The sequence below is a fragment of the Eptesicus fuscus genome, chromosome 14 (genome assembly GCF_027574615.1).
Source record: "Eptesicus fuscus isolate TK198812 chromosome 14, DD_ASM_mEF_20220401, whole genome shotgun sequence".
Classification (NCBI taxonomy): Eukaryota; Metazoa; Chordata; class Mammalia; order Chiroptera; family Vespertilionidae; genus Eptesicus; species Eptesicus fuscus.
Window position 1 is genome coordinate 16,396,271 of NC_072486.1, and position 24,355 is coordinate 16,420,625.

General features: G+C 36.7%; 1 protein-coding gene across 9 annotated transcripts in view; it reads right to left on the reverse strand.

The window, feature by feature from the left end:
- HDAC9 (histone deacetylase 9) overlaps positions 1 to 24,355 on the reverse strand; it is a 379,234-nt gene that overhangs the window by 295,959 nt on the left and 58,920 nt on the right. For 8 of the 9 annotated variants that reach the window (XM_028156068.2, XM_028156053.2, XM_054726311.1 and 5 more), the window contains one exon: positions 19,822 to 20,143. In XM_028156068.2, coding sequence (XP_028011869.2) covers positions 19,829 to 20,143 — 315 coding nt within the window. In that variant the 3' untranslated portion in view covers positions 19,822 to 19,828. Of the gene's footprint in view, positions 1 to 19,821; positions 20,144 to 24,355 lie in introns of those variants that run through there. The other variant, XM_008148368.3, reaches the window with a different exon arrangement.

Consider the following 24,355-nt stretch of genomic DNA (forward strand, 5'->3'; position numbering starts at 1 on the left):
TCTCTCCACTTTCCTGGATTTGGATTGGAGTTGGAATCTGAGTTCTACTAATTTCTAGATCTATGCACTATTTTGCAGCCTCCATTGCTTCATCTTTAACTAAGAGATGATGAAATATATTTAAATTGCTGGGCATGGTCTTTGGGATTTTATTAACTCAATACAGGCCGACTTTCTTGTTGTTATTGTCATTAACTAACATTCCTGCCAATAATAAAACTTTGTCATTCTGTTCTATTTTTAATATTGATTTCTATAAAACTTTAAATACTGGCACTCACTATTTTTGCATTTATCTTGTGACTAACTTAGTTGGATCATTTTCACTCATAAGGAATATAAAAAATTCTGTCAGCTTATAATGTGTTTCACCTACCTTCCCCCACCCACATAGATGAAAAATCTATTTGTCCATTCTGGTTCAAAATAGTAAATAAACATTCATTTGATTTGTTAACACTGTATAAGCCTTTACTTTTTTCCAGTTAGATTTATTTTTTGAAAGAAATCATATGAAAGTAAAAAAAAAATTTAAATAAGATGGTTATTCAATATGGTCCAACTGCATGACAGCTGTCAATAAATGTGTAAAAATTTATCATCTTTACACGTCAGGTTGTGTTACATATATATACATATGTAGACACAAATACATACATACCTATATATATTAATGTGTATTTCTATACACACACACACACACACACACACACACACACACATACACAAACATATGTATGTGATTACTTTATAAGCCAACTGTCTTTTGGGGTAGGAAATAAGATTGAAAAATAACCAGCCCATATCAGCTTTTAGGACCTTGATCTTATGTTTAAAATTAAGAGGTGTATGCATCATTTAAAAACTGGACAGCTAGCTCAAAGGAAAAGCATAATTATTAGTACATAATTCAAAATATGCCTTTAAATCATCTAAAAAGTATTAGTTTCTGTGTTAATCAAGGCCATTTTAATAATTTATTATAGCTTTGATAAAATTTTTCAGTTGCCAATAAAATTAATAGAATAATGTTTTGTTTTTTTTAAATCCTCATGAGTTAGTGATTGCTGCTCTCTCTCTCTTTTTAAAATTCTTTATTGTTTAAAGTATTACATATGCCTCCTTTTTCCCCCATTGACCTCTCCCAGGCCACCCCCACACCCCAGCACAAGCCCTCACCCCCCTGGTGTCTGTATCCATTGGTTGTGCTTATATGCATGCATGCAAGTCCTTTGGTTGATCCCCTCCGCCCCCCTCCCATTCCCTCTGAAGTTTGATGGTCTGTTCGATGCTTCTCTGTCTCTGGATCTATTTTTGTTCATCAGTTTATGTTGTTCATTATATTTCACAAATGAGTGAGATCATGTGTTATTTATCTTTCTCTGACTTATTTCTCTTAGCATAATGCTGCTCTCTTATTTTAGAGTAAATAAAATTTGAAAATTAAAAACAGTTCCATAATAACTTGTAATAAAGGTAAAACTTATCAAATGGGTCTACATCAAACTTAAAAACATTTCTACAATAAAGGAAATAATTAACAAAGTATAAAGGCAAACTACATAGAGAATTGGAGAAAATATTATCAAATCATATATCCAATAAGGGGTTAACAATCAAAATGTATAAAACATTCCAACAGTTCAACATCAATAACAACAACAAAAATAACCTGATTAAAAAAGTGCAAAGGATTTAAATGGATGTTTCTTCAAAGATATATACAAATGACCAAGATGCATATGTAAAAATGCTTAATATCACTAAGCATCAGGAAAATGCAAATCAAAACCACATAAGATATCACTTCATACCTGATAATTGACCATTATCAAAATAAACAGCCAAACAAAAAGTAACAAATGCTGGCAAGGATGTAGAGAAATAAGAACTCTTGTGCAGTGTTAGTAGAAATGTAACTAATGCATCTATGATGAAAAACAATATGGAAGTTACAGGAAAAAAAAGTTAACCTACAATACAGCAATTCCACTTCTTGGTATATATCCAAAAAAAATTGGAAACAGAATCTCAAAGAGATAATTGCACACTCCTGTTCAATGTAGCATTATTCACAATAGCCAAGAGATGGAAACCACCTAAATGTCTATTGGATAAATGGATAAAGAAAATATGTGTGTATCTCAATAATGTAAATCTATAATAAAATATTACACAACCATTTAAAAAGACAGAAATCTTGACATATACTATGACAATGAATAAACCTTGAGGAACTTAGGTTAGGTGAAATAAGCCAGTAACAAAAGATAAATACTGCATGATACCATGTATATGAGGTATCTAAAATAGTCAAATACTCGAACAATCATTAAGTAGCATCTGGTTACCAGGAGCTTGTTGGCAAGGGGAATATGGGGTGTTCATCAATGGGTATAGAATTCCAGTTTTGCAAGAGGAAGAGACTCTAGAGATCTGTTGTGCAACAATGTGTATATAGCTAACGCTGCTGTACTGAACACTTAAAAACGGTTAAGATGCTAAGTTTTATGCTATGTTTTCTCACCACGTTAAAAAAGTTCCATAAGTGGAGGCATCTATATATATATATATACACATGCTAATTAGCCGGGCGTCATGACTGCTCAGGAGGAGGATGCATCACGACTGCTCAGGAGGAGCTGCGTGGGCAGATGGGTGGGTGAGGACTGCGTGCTGCCCTCAGCCCCAGCGGCCATGGGGAGGCTAGGGCGGGGGATGGGCCAGAGTGGAGACACAACACACAGGAGCGCCTGCCCCCACCCCAGCTGACACAACGCAGCGGCCGGTGCTACGGTCAGGCGCGGGTCCTGGCCCCCAGTGGGGCGCCTCCTTGAGGGATTTCAATTGCGCGCTGGGCCTCTAGTATTAACATAAGTCACATGTAGAAAACTCAATCCCCATATCTTTACTCCAATGTTGATAACTCCAGCTTATAACAATATAAGAATTAATAATTTTCTTTCTGCCTGCAATATTCTCCCTTTTTTAGTGAATAAGTAAAAAAAAAAAACAAAAAAAAACCAAAAAAAGCCCTCTCAGTCTTCTTTTTTTAAAAAAGTAGGCAGTCTCTTTGATAAATTTTTTTCATTGTCATAAGACAAATAAAAATGTCAATTATTATAACTACCAATGGAAGCAATTTGGCAGAGGCCAATCAGCTGTAGTGTAGGCACTTAAAGAGCCCATCCACTTTCCATCTTTTCTACCTGCAGGTAGCAATGGTTATTGGAAAGAATCTGGACAATGGATGTGGTTTTGGATCTTAGTTCAGCAAACTAGAAGCTGCAAGATTTTGGTCAAGACCTACATAAATTTTGTGATATATATATATATATATATATATATATATATATATCCTAATAATAGACAAACATGTAAATTGACCATACCTCTGCTACACCCACAGCCAATCAGAGTGAGTATGCAAATTAGAAGGCCAAAGATAGCAGCTGCCCAGCTGCTCCAGGCATGGAGTGGCCAGGCGGGGCAGGACACCTGCAATGAGAGGGAGGGCAGGGGGCGAAGGGATTTACAGGAGAGGAGCGCCACAGGGAAGACAAGACTGCAGACTCCAGAGTCTGCAGCAAAGATGAGGATGGCAGACTCTGGCGAGAGTCTGCAGCAAAGACGAAGAAGACAGACTCTGGCCGAAGCGAAGGCCTGGGTCCCGGGTGCTGAGGGAAAACCGGTGCTGGAAGCCAAGGGAAGGAAGGCTTATTGCACGAATGTCTTCATGCAACGGGCCTCTATATATATATACTAGAGGCCCGTTGCATGAAGAGATATATATATATATTACAATGGCAGCATAAATGCTACTTGATTTCCTTCATTTGTTTACCTGTCCATTTCTCAAAGCAACTGTAAATTTTGAAGTCCATATGGCTACCTCATTAGCTTGTATTCTCTGGTCACCTTCTGAGTCCCTGGCAGACTTCCTAGGCACATGTAGTTGTTCAGTACACATTTATTGACTTGGTCTGAACTATTACTGTTTATTAAGTTAAGCTGCAATTATAAAAAAAGAATAGATGAGGGACACTGGCCAATTTACACATATAGTTAACACACCCATAAGAAAGAGTATATGAAAAACAATGTATGCTGACATGTAAAGAAAATGTGAAGTGTTTGCTAGAAGTCCAATTATTTCACAAGTATAATTACAAAAACTCTGTTGTCCCAGTTTTTGTCTATCTATTTGAAATTGCACAAGTACCTTCACCAAAGTGAAAGTGTTTGTAAAAGAAAAAAAAAAAAGGATTTTACAAGGGTTCTATTTTCTAGAATAAATCAAGTTGTACAATTTTAATACCTATATTCAAGCAAGGGTCTGCCTCTAAGTTAATAATGGATATGCTTTCCTTAAAAAACTCTTAAGCAGGTCTCTAGTTTGGAATTCACAGTCCCCTCAATATAATTCCATTTCAACCTCAGTCATGTTATACTTCATAACATTTTCAATAAAACATCAATACTGAAAAGCAGAGCTTTATGAAGAGTTACCATATTCCTGCGATAAGTTTATTTATTTTTGTAGAGGATATGGGTGTGTCTCAATATTAAAAATATATTTATACTTAAAAACTTACCAGCAAAGTGTATTTTCTTAAATGGATACTACCTTGTTCAAAAACCAATGCATGGTGGTGTGTGTGTGCCCTCAGAAAAAGACACACTTTAAATATAAATTTTAAAATAATATAAAAATAAAAGATAAATCATATATAAAAACTACGGAATGGAAAAATGAATCTGAAAATAGGCTCAGTGGTTGAAAACTGAAGTACAATTGGACGGCAGAACTGATGATGAAAATCATGAGGAGATAAACAGCACAGCTTTCATTTTGTTGGTGACATCTGCTTGTCCTTAAACAGAACACAAAGTCCACGTAGCTCATGGGTCTACAGTAAAACATACTTTGCATGGCTGGTGGTGGCCATATGAACGATGGGATCTTTAGAAATGTCTGTATGATGAATGTAAATTATGTTTAAGAATTGTGTTGCTTAAGAGGATTTACATATTTGGGTTTTAATTTCCTTTTCTTTTATCCCTTCACTTTTTTTTTTAAATTAAAAACTATCAAAGGTAAGGATCAAATTGGCAAACTGTATCCAAGTCAAATCTACAATAATTCTCTTAAAAATTCCTAACCTACTGAGAAGGAGTAGGTCTCTTAGCTTTAGGACAATGGTGTTTCCTTTGAGGCTGATTGTCACTTATTCAGGGCAGGTCCTGTGGGCTGCTCTAGAGGCCAAGAGGTGTCAGGGGGTAGGGTCTCTGTCTTGGCACCTAACACAGCGGGACACAATGACTGGATGTTCTGTGTGACTTAATTAACTTAACTCTCTCTGTGCCTTATTAAGTCCACGTGCAAATCCTCTTGTCATTCTAAACTGTGCACGTGTCTCAATTATTTAAGAATCTTAAATCTGGAACATCTAATTTTAAAAGTAGATCTTCAAAGAAGCTTACCACCTTGGACAATCACGTTGACTAAGGAAGTTGCTGTTAATTAAGCTGGACATGTACGCAAAAGTCCCCATTGCATATCAGATTCCTAAACTGCAGAATATACTTTTAATCCTCTGTTCATTTTCCTATGTTCTTCACTAATTTTAAATCTTGAAAAATATTAGGGACATATGATTAATGAGAATTTTTAAATTATGAACATATCAATTAAAAAAGAAAAAATGAAAAGTATCTTTGACCTTCTAATAGAGACTAAACTATTGGGAACAATTCTTGAATTGACTAAATGTGTTAACCACTGTCGTTTCTGTGAGAACAAAACAAAACTAGGATATACTCATCCAGAATACCAAAAGAGATATTTATTTCTTCAACAATAAATGTACTGAAAGATTTGGAAATTTGTCAAGATGAACAAATCACATCAAATTATAGTACATGAATCAAAAAAGGAGGCTTGATTTAAAATGACAGTTTGTCAGCTAAGTTAGAGTTAAAATGATTCAATGTTGATTATCTTGAATTTCTACTAACACACCAGTAAGAAAATAACTAAAAATTTCTGATTAGAAAATGGCAATATTCTCAGCACTATATTAAACCACAAAGAGCAACTACTCTTCCTCAGCTTCTCAATATTTATTTTTCACCTTCCCAGGGCCAAAATGTCATGTATTTTTGTAAAAGAAAATCAAAGCCAAATGGTAAAAATGCAGAGATTTGGTTAAACAAACAGTCAAAATCTCAGTGGCTTTATCTGTAGCATGCCCGGCAACCAAACAAAGCCATGATATTGTCCATCTCTTTGACAGACAAAGAGCCTCAGAGGTCCAGCGTGACATGCCCGAAGGCTGGCACGTGATGGGGCTAATTAAATTAAATAGCAGGAAACAGCTTTTCCATATGCCACTGCCTGGCCACACACAAACTGTAACAGTAAATCTTTTATACGAGTCAGGGAAAAATGTAACCATTAAAAAATATACAGTATCAACACACCATCCAAGGTTCAGAAGCTGCATATCCACATAAACTCCTGGGGCCTGGACTTCAATGCCAAGTGTGTAAGGACTTCCCAGTCCACGTTAGGAGCCATCCAAAAGTCCGTGGTAATTAGAGAGGAGGAAAAAGAAAGCCCCACAACCAACACGTTAACTTGAGCCAATACTCTGATTGCTTTAAGGACACCTTTTTACATCAAATCAACTCAAAACCTCAACACTTCCGAATCAAAGTGAAAATAAAATTTATTGCTCACTTTCCATCAGTTTTATATCATACCTCCCCATTACCCAACTGAAAATTAAGAGATAAATTGAAAAACAAAAAGGCATGAAGTCTTAAGAATCTATTGAGAAAACTCTTCTCCTATATTCCCCACAATTTCTCATCCAATAACATACTTTCCTCTAAGTTTGCCATGGTAGTTCTAGGCTTTTGTGTAAGACAATATAATTTTAAACAAATCCATACCTGCATGTATGACTTTCTGTGGGTTGGTAGACACTACTAATGTTTACCAATCAGGGTTTTCATTAGCACTGAATTCTAATGTAAAGAACGGAAACTGTAAAATGGTAATTGTTATCTTAGAAGCATTATGGTGGAAAAATAAGGCAAGGGAACTGCTTTCATAGGGATCCTAAATCAGAGGATTGCAATGTAATTTTAACTTAGCGACACAGCAAATCCAGAATCAGTGCACACTATGGCTTATCTGCTTAAACAGAATTATATGACATACATTAAATATCTAATCTAATATACAAAATGTAAGTGGTACTCAATATGGTTTTTGGTGAAAATGACATTTATGGTAGCCAGTATTCAGATGTTATAAATATCCCATTATTCATGCCTTTCTAACTTGAATTTAAGAATTTTCACTAGATTTATTATTCCTTGCTATATGAAAGAGCTGACTGCATTAATGGACCATGACTTAATAAAATTATAGTATACATGATCTTTAACTACAAAAACACACCCAATTCAGGGGCATTCAATGAAAGAAAGAGAGAGAAAACAATTTAACTTTAAACTGAGATTTTGAAAACTCATTAGGATTATTGTTTTTTACTTGGTTTATTCCATATAATTACAGGATGACAAAATGTTAGCTAATATACCTGGGTTAGCAATGCCCATTCAGCCTGTTTGTGTACCATGCCAGAAATCAATACGTAATTATTAATGTTTGTTTCACCATGTCTACCTTCAAAATCAATATTTGAATGTAAAGATAACCACATATCTAGGAAATCAAAAGCCTGGGAGAAAATGGTCAACCCACAACAAAGAACTGATGTGGTCGGAGCCAGTAAGTGAAGCCAGGCCTAGCAGTGCGCTGAGCCATCTCTCCGTCTCCTCCCCGCCCATAAATGCATTGATTCTGTCACACCTCTACTGGATCCCATGTTCCTTCTGCATCCTCATTCCTGTCCCAGGGCCCTAGACTAAGACTGATAAAACTTGGGCTTCATCCATCTCTGTAAACACACAGGACAATCAATGAGGCCCAGAGAACTCACAGTTAAGAGAAAGAGAGAGAGAGAGAGAGAGAGAGAGAGAGAGAGAGAGAGAGAGAGAGAGAGACGCCCCCAGGTTCAGAGTCAAGGCTACTGTAGACCTGCTCCAACAGAACTTAAAGTCTTAAGAGGTTCGACATGATCAACCATCTTTAAAGAAATACAACACATTTAAATTGTCTGGCACCTAAATACACCATCTGATTTTAAAATTTGCTATAAAGCAATAGTAATCCAGATTCTGTGGTAATGGGGCAGTTAGCCATATAGTTCAATGGAATAAGAGAAAGCATTCGGAAATTTGGTCACATATATGTTTTCAATTGATTTCTAAAAATGGCACTAGAATAATTCAAATGAACAAAGATAACCTTTTTTTAACTAGAGCTGAAAAATTTGGGTACCTTTCTTCACATCATACACAAAATTATCTGGCTCAAAATGGCTTTGCATTAAATGTAAAAACTAACTAGAAGAAGAAAACATAGAAGCAAATCTTCCTTAGATAAGACACTAGAAGCTTCACCATAGAAGAAAAAATTGATAGAATGGGACCCATCAACATGTAAACATTCTGCTCTTCATAATTAAAGATAAGCTATGGGTCAGGTAAAAAAATTGCAACATACACACACACACACACACACACACACACACACACACACACACACACACACTAGAGGCCCAGTGCATGATTGAATCATGCACGTGTAGGGTCCCCTACACACTTTCGCTTTTGATCATGGGGGAGCTGGGTGCCTGTCCGCTGGTGCACCAGGCCTTTCAGAAGCCTCCGGCACGGCGGAGGCTTCTGAAAGGCCTGGTGCCTGAGCGGACAGGCACCCAGCTCCCCCACTTTTGATGGTCCACGGTGAGATGTAAGCTTGCTGCCCCAGAGGCCCCTTCTGTGCCGCAGCACAGCCATGGCGCAGACGCTGAGCTCGAGCCGCTGCTGGCGATGCAAGCTCAGCGTCCTGCCGGTCCAATCGGCCACCCCAGCCACCCCGAGTCCTGGCCCCCTGCGCCTCCTGGCCAATCGCGGGCTTAGTGAAGGTACGGTCAATTTGCATATTTGTCTATTATTAGGTAGTATATATATATATATATGGATTGAATGCAGAATATATGTTATTCTTATAATTAGTAATAAAGACACTCCAATAAAAAGCATGCAACATAGCAGGATCAACAATTTACCAAATCAGATACACAGATTACCAATAAGCACACGAAAAGATAACATTAGGGGAGATAACACAGCATAAAACCACACTGAGATTCTACCCCACACCCACTAGAATTCATAATGTTAAAAAATTACCTGACAATACCAAATGTTGGAAACAGGAACTCTAAATACATTGTTAATGAGAATGTAAAGTAATAAGCAATCAAAAGTAACTTGGCAGTTTCTTACCAAGTTAAACAAACAGCATACTACTCAACTATTCCACTTCTAGATATTTACCCCAAAGAAATAAATGTCTACCAAGACCGGTATAGCAAATGCATAGCAGCTTTACTCATAATCACCCACACCTGGAAATCACCAAAATTCCCATCAATTGATGAATGCGTAAACAAATTGTGGCATATCCATATAATGAAACACTATCCGGCAATAAAAAAGACCATATTACTGATACACACATGTATGGATCTAGGAGCATTTTCTGAATGAAAAAAAAAAAATCAAGACAGAAAATATCACAGACTCTTTTTATATGATGTATTTATATGAAATGTTAGAAAAATCAAAGCAAATGCCTAGTAACAAAAAACAGATGAATGATTGCCTGGGCCTCTGTGGGGAGTGGGAGTGGGAACTTGATTAAAAAGGAGCAGCAGGGTAACCCTTTGGAGTGATAGAAATATTCTGTATCTAGATGGTGGTGTACACACTTGTGAAAATTCATCAATCTGTACATATCTAAGGAGTGGATTTTTGTATGTGAATTATACTTCAATAAAGTAGGTTAAAAATCAATAAGATTTAGGGAGCTAACCCAAAATAAAAATCTCATTTCAAAAGTTTAATTCAAATTATTATGGGAAAAAGACTCCCAGGACACCACAGACTGATTCATTTGCCTGTCACCATAACCATTATTGCTTGTCTCATTTTCGGTTCTTATAAGTGTATTTCTAATAGCACATGACCTCACTCATCTAGGGGAAATAATGAACAACATAGACTGATGAACAAGAACAGACCCAGAAACAAGGAGGCATGGGTCAGACTGTCGGGCCTCAGAGGGAGGGTAGGAAGGGTGGGGGTAAAGGGGAGAGATCAACCAAAGGACTTGTGTACAAGCATATGAGCCTAACCAGCGGTTAAGGACAACAGGGGGGTGGGGGCATGTGAGGGGAGGGGTGTGGGATGGGAATGGGGGGATGAGGACAAATATGTGATACCTTAATCAATAAAGAAATTTAAAAAATTAAAAAAAAGAAATTGGACATTTTTTAATTCCTGGGAAAGCCTCTTCCTGGCAACTTTTATTTTTATTTTTTATTTTTACCTATTTTCATAGCTAAAAAAATATTGTACTGAGAATTAACCACTCTGCATATATGAAGGTATAAAACACATGGAGATACTTAAAATTTGAATGAGGTAAATAAAATACAAAAATAAAGGAATCAAGTTGGATATTTTCACCAGTTTGTCCGATAACTCAAGGAATGAAGCAAAAATCAAACCATTTAAAATACGTACCAGAAAACTGAATGTTAAGTTTACTTTAATTCGTAAAGTATAAATAAAGAGGGATTTGATGTTACCTCCACCATGACCAAAACATGTCAGGTGCTAAAAATATAATGTAGACTTATTCTTTATCACATTAAATGAAGGTATTAGAAGGAAAACTGATGACTATTCAAAATCAGGGAGTGATTTATTTAAGATCAAGAAATCATCTCAGGTGTTCTTGCTCCCAGATGGAACTAGTTTAACATTCACCAAACTGGAGATAGAGAAAACTCCCCCACCCACCTCCTGCCAAAAAAAAAAGCTTCTCAGAGCATTTGGTAACAAGCAAAAACACAGAAAAGTTGAGTACAGACAGCCCCTGATTTACGATGGTTTGACTTATGATTTCACCATGGTGCGAAAGCCATCGATCTCACAGAGTAGAAACCCTACTTTAATTTTGATCTTTCCCTGGGCGAGGGATATGGGATAGGACACTCTCGTGATGCTGGGCAGCAGTGACCAGCGATCACGAGGGTGAACCACCATTACTCTAAGGTGTAGTATGAATGCATTTTTGACTTACAATATTTTCAATGTATGATGAGTTTCTCGGGACATAACCCCACTGAGAGTCAAGGAGCATCTATCTGCACTTGCTCATTTTTCCTCAGTACGAATTCTGATGCCATATATATTACTTACAGAAACAACACCCCGACGAAAAAATTACAGTGATCACATTTAACAAACGAGTAAACTGACGCTTGGCAGAACTAAGCAATTTGCTCCAGGTGGAGTTGTGAATAGACAATAACGTTGGAACTCCTGAAGTCCTACAGAATAAGCATTGTAACCACCAGGCAGGTGTATCTCTAAGGCAGTTCCTCACATGAATCACAAACAAATGCCACTCTTCAAGTTCAGTGCATATGTAGTCAAAACAACACCTTAATTTTTTCCATGGTCAGTATAGTGTTTTCTTCATGTAAATCTGCAAAAAGACGAGGTCAATTCACTTTCTAAGATTAATTTGAATCCCTTTGTCTTCTTTCCAATAGAACACATTGATGTAGAAAAATTCATGTGCTAAATAAAAATTATTTGATATGTTGTTGTTTTTTACCAAAATATGTCTCAGATATTACAATAAAAGCAATCATCAATGATCCATATAGGAGGTAAATTATGAAAAATCATAATTGTGGCTGAGCAGTCCTCCCTGTGGGAGTGCACTGACCACCAGGGGGCAGCTCCTGCATTGAGTATCTGCCCCCTGGTGGTCAGTGCGCATCATAGAGACTGGTTGTTCCGCCATTCGGTCGATTTGCATATTACCTTTTTTTTTTATATAGGATAAATTCACTTTAGTATTAAGGTAGAGACTAGGGAAAGTACAGCCAAAGAGAAAATGAAGCAATATGATGGTTTTGAAATCAGAAATAGGAGTACTAACTGTTTATAAAAAATGAAGAGGAGATAAAAGGAGAGGATTTCACGATAATTTATCCAGAGTCTAAATGGTGGTTCCACTGATAGAAAGGGAAGAGCTGAAAAAAAAAATAGCCCATTTTACAGATGATGAATTTACTAACTTGCAGATGAGAGTGAAGCAATAAGCGACTTGTCCTTTCAACTGATAGTGTTAATAAAACATCTGGTAGACTGTGAGTTGCCTTTAAGATAAAGAAGAAGGAAATCTTTAAACCTTTAAACCATTAAGATGCCACAGATCTCCTCCAATACTAGCATTTTTGCCTGTATGAAAGATATTGGCAAGAGCAAATAGTATTTTGCATCAGGTTTTATAGCCCACTGATTTCCAAAGGGATGTAGTGCGAGATCTATTAACATAACTAAAAATGAGAGGAATACAATCTAAAGCAGCATTCACAATAGAAAATATGTGAACCACAAATGCAAGCATATATGCAATCTTAACTTTTCTAGTAGCTACATTAAGAAAGAGAAAACAGTAAGATGAATGCTAATCATGTTATATAACCTAATAAATTTTAGATATTATCATTTTAATATGTAATCAATATATATCTTTGTTACTTAGATAGGGATATATATTTTATACTATGTCTTTGAAGTCTGGTGTGTATTTTACACTTAAAACACATGTTGTTTGTACCAGTCATATTTTAAATTCTCAATAGATTCATGTGGCTACCAGTTTGGACAGTACATATAGCAGTCTTGGCAGAAATTCTGTCAATGAAGGCACCAAGTTCAAAGCAGAGACGCGAACATTAGTTCAACAGAAAACTTAAGTGCAAAGTAGACAAATAAAAGTGGGTAACCAGGGTAGAATTTTAAAGCCATATAAATGAAAAATAACTCCAATTTAGTTTCAAAAGGTCACCAGAATAAAAGGCATTTCTTAAAAGAAAAATAAACTTTATCTTTTCTTTGGTTTATATTAACTATAATAAACATCAAGGTTGTAGAATTTAAGTGATTCACTGTGAAGAGAAAAAGAAACAGCATCAAAAGCTAGGAAGCAATAAGAAGCAGCAACAGTAAGGCAAAGAAGCAAAACCAAACCTAGGAATCAGGAAAATAGCTCATGCATGAGAAAATGGAGTCCAAGAATTATTAAGCTCTTATCTCTAAAAATAACTCAAGTACATGGAAGTATGTATTTACAAAATAATGTATATAACTCAAAATGGATCAAAGACCTAAAAGTAATGCTAAAACTATAAAACTCTTAGGAAAAAACATAGGTGTATATCTTTGTGGCAGTGGATTTGGCAACGGTTTCTTATATACGACACTCAAAGGATAAGAAACAAAAGAAAAATTATTAAATTAGACTTCAACAAAGCTAAAAATGTTTGTGCATCAAAGGCCACTTATCAGGAAAATGAAAGACAACCCACAGAATGGGAGAAAATATAAGCAATTCATATATCTGATAATGGCCTGGTATCCAGAATATATTTAAAAACACTTGCAACTCAACAACAAAAAGACAAGCAAGGCAATTTAAAAATGGGCAAAGGACTTCAATAGACATTTCTCCAAAGAAAATGTACAACCATCCAATAAGTAAATGAAAAGATGCTCAACATCATTAGTCATTAGTGAAATAGAAATTCAAAACAACCATGAGCTAGTACTTCACACCCACTAGTTTAGCTACAAAAAAAAAGGGGACAATTACAAGTGTTGGAGTTGATGCGGAGAAATTGGAACCCCTCATACATTGCTGGTGGGAATGTAAAACAGGCTGTTGTGTGAAATAATTTGGGGGTTCCTCAAGAGTTAAACAGAGTTACCTTATGATCCAGCCATTTCACTCCTAGGTATATACCCAAGAGAAGTGAAACCATCTGTTAACACAAAAACTTGTACATGGATGTTCATAGCAGCATTGCTCATAATAGCCCCCTAATTAAAACAACCCAGGGTCCATCAACTGATCAATGGATAAACAAGCTGTAGCATATCAATACAATGGAATATTATTCAGCCATAAGAGAGAATGAGGTACTGATATATGCTGTGACGTGGATGAACCTTGAAAATGTTATGCAAAGTGAAAGAAGCCAGACACACAAAAGGCCACATAATGATTTCATTTATGTGAAATGTCCACAGTAGTCAGAGCCACAGAGACATGAAGTAAATTAGTAGTTACCAGGGTTGGAGGGAGAAGGGAATGGGGAGTGACTGACTAATGGGTATAGGATTTCTTTGAGCTGATGAAAATGTTCTGGAATTAGATAGTAGAGAAGACTACAGAGCATCATGGATATACTAAAGCCACTGAATTGTACACTTTAAAACGACTGAAATGGTGAGTTTTAGGTTGTATAAATTTTATCCCAATTAAAAAAACACATAAAATGAACAGCTCACAACTTGTGAAGAAAAATAATTTGCCAAGTTTGGTGGATTAATGCTCTACAAATAGGTTATGAAATTGTTTAAATTTGAAGAAAACAATAAGCAAAAAGAACAAATATTATCAAAGAAGGAATAGCAGTAAATATAGGGAGGATAACCTACAGTGGAGTTAAAATACAGATGGAACAGAATAACATACAAGAAATCTGAGATAATCTATTTTGAAAACTATGAATCAGAGAATTCAAGAATCATAGGTAAAAGCTATGAAAAATCAGGCTGTATTTCAGGAAGTGGGCTAGGGCTCTTGGTCATTTCCAGAACACAGTTTTTCTGAATCAGACTCTCCCAAAGGGCTTGAAAATGTAAATTCCTGGGATCCTTGTCAGAACATCAGAATCAGAACCTCTGGGAGGTTTATCAGAACTGGACTGTTAACAGCTTCATTCAAGAGGATTTTTTATGCTCCTTTCAATTAGATAACCACCTGGGAGGTCTAGAACAAAGTCCCCATTTTCCCACTTCACAACGTTTTATAGAGACTACTTTAGGTCAAAATGACTATATCAAGTGCATCCCCAATAGTTAAAAAAGTTGTTAAAAGGCAGCATCCTAATGGTTTAGAAACTGGAGTTTCTTAGCGTTGGTTGGGGAATGAAGGTAGAAAGTGGTGAAGAAAAGCTGTGAGCTCTCTAAAATCTTTTCTCCTTCTCTCCTCCAAAGAGTTAATTCCAAGAGTCCATCCTTTTCACACCAGCCTAGGACTGCTTTTGATCAGAAAAAAATAAACTCACAAATTTTCACGATTCTAAAAGATCGAACATAAATGTTTACAAGAATTAGATTTCTCATCTTTGAATTAGGAAAAAATAAGAGTCTGAGTCTCATAAATTACAGCAATGATTAAAAGAGAAAACTGATTCAAAACAGTTTGAAAATGCTGATGGACAGAGAAAGGGGGGAGGGAGAATAATGTACTAATAAACTTGGACATGTAAAAAGATGTTGCACAATACAGTGTGGTGGTAAAGTTTGAGAACAAGGACTCTAGTGCCTGGGTTCATGGGTTCAAATGAGAGTGTCACTAACTGGGTGACCTTGACCTTAACTTATCTGTGATCCAGTGCCCTCAACTCTACAATGGGACAATAATACCTACCTGATAAGGTTGTTGTGAGGACTAAGTTAGTTAAAAGATGTAAGATACTTAAAACAAAACATGGTACATTGTTTGTTTGCAACAGTTAAATTTAATTGTTTTTGTAAATCAAGATGATCCCCTAAATTTGCATTGTCTAAACCCTACAGTTTATAAGCCTTTAAGAAGTTTTTTTTTTTTTTTTTTATTTTATAAAATGAGAATAGAAACCTTTTTAAATCGGCAGGTTCTAAAAAGTCACATTTCCAGTATCCTGTTTTATTTGCTTGACTGCTCTCCCATACTTTCTCTTTAAAATTATAGATTATGAAAGAAATGGTAATCTACCTCTCAAAATCCTTCCCTTGCATCTCTGAGTTCCTGATTATAATTGGTTATAATTTGAAGACCTTGATTATTTATCATTGTCAACCTACAATTATATACCCACAACTGCATGTTTCCATTAATGAAAAAAAATCACAAAGAAATGCCACATTAAAAATAATACTGTTGTCTATATATCTGTTGAGTATTGGGTTTCAAAAACTGTGTAGTGTCTGAATTCCTTATTAGATCCTTTAGAAAAAATGAAAGGTGATACATAAAAATATCTGAAAGACTATCTTTCTCAGATCTATGAAAAGCAGCAATCTCCATTTCAGCAGCCACCTCCAATGAGGAAATCTAATGGATATTTATTGTGAGTCCTGGCAAAAAAAACACTTTTCTGAAGAAAAGTTTTCTTCAGAAAAGCTGAGATTGATGCTTTTTATTAAAATAGCCACTTTACACTTTGGAAATCAAACATACAGTATAAAACCATTATCTAATTGCTTCTTCCATCTCTTTGGGGATGGCTGGTACCTAGTTCATCTTGTAATTTTACAGTCCAAAGGCAATTTTCAGGAAAGCATGACTTATACCGAAGATATTCCCACAGTTCTGACCAAATTATCAAATGTATGCATTATGGAAAGATAATCCATTTTATAATAGCCAATGATATTAGCTCCAGTATCCTTAACAATCTAGGGCAATACTGTTGTGACTTAGAGTAACTTTAATTTGTATGACACTATTAGTTAAGGGAATCAAAGAAAATATAACACATATTTTTAACCTATTGAACCAAATACACGGCGACACATTATGAACTATTGGCTAATAAGTTTTGCTAGCAAATGACCAGAAGAGGAACAAGGTCTGGCATGGCCTGGGGGATGTGTCTGGTCCAGTTCCCTTTACCTGAGTCAGGTTCCTTATTTCTCACAGTCGTATTAAGAATTATTTCCATATAAGGTGAGGTAATTTAATTACTCCTTTCTCTTTAAATTTAGGTACTGTCACTTTATACTTAGAGGTCAGACTCTCACTGTAGTAGGTAGTACTGTTATAATACATGATAAATTATTTATATTAATATTTATTGAGTGCTTGTTATATTCAAGGGATTACATTAATCTGATTAAAATAGTTTTGTTTGTTTTTTTAACTTGAGAAAAGTTAGGAATTGACATCTATTTACATAAAATTTTATATTGACATCAAGATGATAATATGAAAAAGGCCACATTGGGGTATTAAAAATGCAACAAGTTTTACCTGTATTTGCTATTTGATAATGGCTGATGTAAATACTTTAAAATCGTTATTGTTGGATTATTTTTAATGGCACAAAAGTAACTGCTCAAAATATGTTTATTTTCCTGTTTCAACAAAGAATGGCAATATATTTTGGTATGTGACACCTACTGCATGAGCTTCGAATTCGATTAGATATCAAGTTTACACAAAGCCATATGTATGAAAGGGGATCTTTTAAAAAAAACTTTATTTGAGAAAGGAAGAGACTTATAACAGAAGGCAAGAAGAGAAACATACAAACAATATATTTACAACACAAAACAAGAGATCACCATCAAGGGTGTAAATTATAATAAATACAGTAGATTTTAAAAGAGACAATTATCAATTAGCTCTAAGATTATTTAAGTCCAGCTTTTCTTTTCACTGGTTCCAGGTAGTTTCTTGATTAAATTCAAAGAATATCAAATTCAAACAAATTAACGTCCACCAACTGTACTGATGAAGCTCTCTCAAGTGACATTATAAAAAATAGGCTTTTTTGTTCTTCATTACATATCTTTGAAGTAATATTATACAAAAGTCTGCTCAGCCACATGTTCCTCCCCAAATAAAATGTATTTTAAAAGATGCACTATCCCTTTTTTATGAAATTGAAAAAAAGACTTTAAAGAAAATGTATATTTATGAGATGGAGAAAATATACAATTTTATCTTAGGAATGCCATATTTTAATGCAAAATAACTGACAAAAAGTCATTTTAATCTGAAGGAATATACTAATCAAAATATGTTGGTAATAGGAAGTGTTATAGCTATTTGTCAAATTATCAGGTCTTTTTCATTACATGGAAAAGTTTTAAACTTTCTAACTTCTAGGTATATTAATTTAATTTGAAAGGCGACTTTTTAAAAAAGGATAATGTATCTTTAGCAGTAACCTTATTTTTAAGAAATATTTTTAAATGTCACAGCAAAATGTAAACAACACGTGCCAGGAACATACAATTATACAATGTCTACATTTGGCAAAACTGCTATATCTCCTTTGAAACAGGATACTACACCTTTTAATACCTCGGATTTAGAAATATAAATATTTTAATAGGAAAAAAAACTTCACAAAGATTCTAGGTCAATTTGGATTATTCATATTAAAGGGGTCTTAATACGACACATCTTTAACTAGCTTAACAAAAGTAAACCTATAAAACAAGGTAAACATATCAAAAGGGAGTATTGAAGGAAATGTTCCAGTGAAAAGCTTCCTTAACAATTTCCCTACTTGTGGTGTTATTTTCTTAGACAATAAATCAATTCATAGAGTGCCCTTTAAAAACAGAAAGAGTAAAACACTATCCTCCGTTTCTCCCCCCTACATTCCCCAGCACATGAATCACTTGGACTTCCTGTTTCCACAAGGCATTTCCTGCTCAGCCTCATAGAATCCGCTTTCTGTAGGAGAACAGCAGGAACCTGACAAAGAAGTGACTTAAATAAACAGTCTTCTGTTGCCTTCAGAGTTGTTTGTATTTTATAGCTTCAAAGGACACAGTCCTTCTAAAGGTACGTTATGTACAAGCAGGTTCTTTTGTTAAGCGCCACTTTCCTAATTTTGCCAAAATGGTATGGCGTATGTCATGTCATCATGGAATTATACTTAAGAGATCCTAGGGATAATGATAATAAAATATGATATACTTGCTTCTTTTAAACATGATTTTGACTTCATATCGGATGATAATCTTACTGTTGCTGTGTTTTCCATAATTGTAGATACTACAATAGGGTATCTGACTGGACCATAAGGCTGCACATTACTTCTTAACCACATTTGTGTCTGCTTCACTTATATTTTTTTGATAGACTGTGTCATCAAATAAGACAAGGTAAAGTAAAATGAGCAGTGCTCGGTGAGACATAATGTAATATTTAAAATAGTGCTGTACTGTGCATCTATATATTTAAAACCACCTCTATTCCTAATATTTTCAATTGCAATCTATACAGTAACCTACCTAGGACTACTGGCATGGTAACCAGAACATTTCACTTAACAAAAACGAGAGAGGAAGGAAGGGGCAGACTACCTTTAACAGTGTTCAAGACTGTAGTATGATACATTATGTACAACGATGTGAAAATTGAATTCTACATATCAAAAAAAAAAATCAAGAACTAATAGAATGTGTCATTGATCAGACTGGGAACCTATCCAGCAGTCACTGATCTCAACAGATAAAACTAAAACAACAGTGAGTTCGTTTTCCTTAGAAGTAATTGATGTGGCAGGCTTGAGGATGAATTTAAAGCCTGGTAATTACTTGGATACTCATGTAGTATAATATTAGTGTAGCAGGTATTTCCTTGCCAGTGAAATTTCAATGAAACCTTGATATCTATATAGAGATCAGTGTAGAGAGAGACCTCTATATAGATAGATACACATTAGTTAGAACCCTTAAACACTAAAATCAACTTATTCAGTGATAGGAAATAATATCCATTGACCAAAACCTGCAGTGCATTTCATGTTCAGATAATGACTTTAATTACAAATCCTGGAGCTAAATCTTTGCCTATTACCTGTTGCATAAAAGCAGCCTGCTCCCCAGATTCCATTTCCTGGATCTGAGCATCTTCATCACTGTCCACTGGCTCCTCCTTGACCTTCACAGCCCCAACTTGTCCCAGTGTGTCCTCCACACAAGCACTGCTGTCGCTCCTAGTGCTGTTGCCACTAGAGGGCGCTCTGTCTTCCTGCATCGCCTGGTCCCCCTGAAGCTCCTCCTCCGCTTCCTCCAGGTGCCTGCCTGGTTGCTTCAGTTGTTCAATAGATTTCGAAAGCAGCTAGAAGAGAGTGAGTGGTGAGGGGTTCAAAATTCAATAGTTCTTGGGGGTAACAGAGCAGCAAAATACACTTTGATTTCTAACGACTCTTTAACACACTTAGAAAATGGTGGGAAAGAGGTAAATAATAAACATTTTCTATGGAAATCATAAAATTTTCACAAGGACAGGTTGTACTGAGTCAATTTAATCTAAAGAAACCTGGGCTGTCCCCCACACCCAAACTAGGACATGTAATGAAAATAACAGAAAGCTACTGAAAATTTTCCAAAAATCTCATTTTTCAACAAATGTCAACCACTATAAAAGACAGCACAAATCCTAAGAGTCATTCTCCATTCTCCTATGCCTAAATGGTCAAATGATAAAACACTGTCTTTCTTTTCTTTTTTTAAAAATATATTTTTATTGATTTCAGAGAGAGGAAGGAAGAGGGAGAGAGATATATAAACATCATTGATGAGAGAATTATCAATTAGCTCCCTCCTGAACCCCCAACCCCCTCCGGGGCACGAGCCTGAAACTGGGGCATGTGCCCTGACCGGGAATTGAACCGTGATCTTCTGGTTCATAGATTGACGCTCAACCACTGAGCCACACCAGCTGGGCAACACCTTTTTATACATACTTGTAAACTATAGAAATATTGATTTTGAAATTCCGAACTTTAAAAATATGCACAACTTTAAAACAATTTGACAGCACTAAAAATGTTTTATGAACATACCCAAAGGGAAATTAAATATTAGGAAAGAAGCAAGGGATTATTTTTTAATTTGAGAATTATTACCTAGACCTTTTATTTATGTTGTAAATTAAATCATACGTAATCTGCAATAACTGCTCACTGATTAAAAAAGATAACTGATAACATACTTAATTTAAACAATAGCAAAATACCATGGTATAACAGGGGTGGCTGGAATTCTAAGGTGATTTCACCTCACTTAGGCCTTTTGTTTTATTTGACCATGAGTCTATTGATGGCTCATCTGCAGGTCTTGAAAACAGTGTTTTCAAAAGTGGTTAGTTTTCCGCTGAGTCAGTGCCCATGTGAGCAACATGCCAATTATGATATAAGCAGCACATTCAAGAATACCATTCAAGTTTATCTCTCACTCACACCTACCTATGTTTTTAAAACTAAATACACGCTTTAGAGTTACAATACCTAAGTGTTCAAACTTCGAAGGGTGTCGTAACCTTTTTAGGCAAAAACCTCAAATGGCCCTGCACACGCTGACGAAGCCCTTCAATTTCCCTGTAGGGAGAACGATTGGGAGTTTTCATTCATTTTGCAACGCATGTTTATTGAGTGCCGACTACGTTTCCCATTCTAAGCACTGGGGAGACAGCCGTCGCCCTGCCCTCACGGAGCTTATAGGTGAGTGTATTAGAAACTGATAACTAAACTCATTCTTGTTTTCAAGAATGGTAAATGAAAAAAAAAAGAAAAAAGAAAAGAAAAGCACAGAGTGTTATAAGAGCATGTACCAGTTGGAATGGAGTGGAATGGGAATTGTGAGGGAAGGTTTCACCAAGGAAGTGCTACGTGTAGCCTGAGATGAAGGACAGAAAGGAATAGTTAGTTATGTGCGTGAGGGGGAGAGATAAAGGTAAAGAGGACAAGAGAGGACAAAACCCTATGGTATGTGTGGTCATAGCCCAGAGACTGAGGGCCGTTCATGAAAAGTCAGCCGGAGAGCCTCGGGACACTGCCCAGGAAATGCCCTGTCACGGCCCCTGCTTACTGAAGGGTGGCCCCGCATCTTCTCCAGCTCGGGATGCTTGGCTGCAGGAGCATTTACCAACCAAGGGGAAGGTACACAAACCACCTGCTAAGTGAAGACTGTTGTACTGCTCTTCCTCTCCTTCCCAGTTCCAACATGGCCTCTCAGTGCCTTGCCCTCCTCGCCTCCAGTGGCCTTGCCCTCTGCTGTACCTCAGCTCCCAACTCAGGATCACACCCTAGACTTGTCTTTGTCTGTAACTAAACACTCACCTAACTCTCAATTTCAAACATCACTCCTTTGTCCTGGTTCATCCTCAGAATATTCTTACCGCAACCATTCTGACTCCAACCTGGAGGGTCCCAAAAGCTATTGGGCCAACCCCATTCTCAGTGCCCATCACCCCCTTCCCGCCTCCCCTCATTTCCCTCCTTGCTGGATGAGGTCCCATTCTCCATCATTAAAACTCACTCCCTTACCTTACCTTTAACTCCCTCTCTTTTCAAAATTAGGACTTCTAACCACCGGGGTTAAAAATACATCTCTGCCAAATCCAAGCAGCTGAGTAAGCTAGGAAACAAATGAACAAATAAACTGCAATCATGCTGAGTGTTTCTCCTCAAATTCATGATCACCACCCTTAAATGGGTCCTGTGCTACCTGGCCGCCCTACGACATTTATTTGGTTAATTTACCCCTCCTCTTTCAATGACTATTCCAAACGACCTCCTCTCTCCTCAAACCTCTAGTATCCAGACCTTTTCCTCACTCCCTGCTGATACCTTTGTTTCTCATTTCACTGAGAAAACAGAAGCATCAGCAGAGAAACTCAACTGTCCCACTCCCCCTCCTCCTGTTACAATAAAAGCAATGTCTGCGCTCCTGTCCCAGGCAATCCCCTGGCTTAATGCCCCGCATCTCTCCACTCCTGCAATTAGCCACTCTGTCCTCCATCACACGTGGCCCCTCTGCTGGAGTGTTCTCATTTGTACTTTCAGTATTTTCGTCACTCTTCAATAAACTCCCAGCCCCCTCAAAATAAACCATCACGTAGAACTTCACAGCAAAACTCCTTGAGTTTTCTCCCTTGTCATTATTTTTCCTTTCCCATTTGCTTTAGAATTCACAACAGACAGGCTTTCATCCACACTATTGGACGCAAATCGTTCTTGTTACAAAAGTCAAGAATGACTGCATGAATGTCCAAGCTATTGGCAATCTAAATATACTATTAATGCGTGTCAGTGAGGGTGAAGCGTTTTAGAAAGGAAAACAAGACACCTTTGAAATAAGAGATTACTGTTACTAGTGTTGGTGCAGCCAAAGGCCAGATAAGCTGTGTGAAGTGACTGGAATGGAATTTCCCATAGAAAGCAAGTATGCCCCCCAAAAATCTCTAGTACTGACAAAATGCTGAGTGTTCATAGATTATACCATATGTGCATTTTAACAGAAAACCTCCTCAAATTTGACCTGTTATTATATTTCTGAGGTCACTGGAGTGCTCAGAAATCACATCATTTCATCCATGAATCAAGCTGGGTCAGCAGTTACAAGCTCACTGACAGGGATATGCAGAGGAAACTGTGTGTAACATTTTTAGAGTGCAACCTAGAAACCATGCCACTCCTCCCAGCGGTTCCCTTGGCTCTGATGCACGGAAGGAAACCCGAGGCAGAAAACTCCCAGAATGCATGATGCTGCGGTAAGGGGACAAGAAGTCCGAATGGCAAAAGGATCCTCTTCTAAGGGCAGACCACCCTGAGGTCCCAGAGGTTGGGGACCGCTGCATGCCTTATAAAAAAGAAACGTTTCTTGACATAAAAGAGCCACTTATGCATGAAGATCACATAGGTACACAATGTTGGTGTTGGGAATTTTATAACATTTTTCAAGTCCTTATTTTATAACGAAGACACTTCGTGCCCGAGAAAAACCGAATCATCTCCAAAAAGGAGTAGAAACCTAGACGTGTTTACACCCTTCCACCCTGCACTCTGCTTTGAAACAACTGAATGAATATAAACAATTCCAACGTCTCCCCCCGAGCTCCAAACTTGCATGTTCAGCTGCGTGCTTCATGTCTTTGCTTAGATCTGGAATATGGAATAGGCACCACACACTTTAAATAGCTCGAAGATCATCTTTGTTCCCCTCCCACTCAAACGTATCCATCACCTATTTTCTCATTTGAGAGACGTGTTACCCAATTGCCTGGGTCAAAAATCTAGGATTTAACCCCCATTTTTCCTTAGTTGTCTTTTCCACAAATATCTGAAAATTTGATACTCGGTAGCAATGCTTTGACGCTTTTCTTCCCAGGTTATGATACAAATGCCAGTGCCCATGTGAACAATAACTACCACTATTTCACCATCTCTGGAACAAAATGTGCTCTTTTGTTAAGTTTCACGAAATGCAGAATAGATACCTGGGACCTCTTGCAGCCGGCATGGCAAAACGTAAAGGCGTAGAGGGTGTT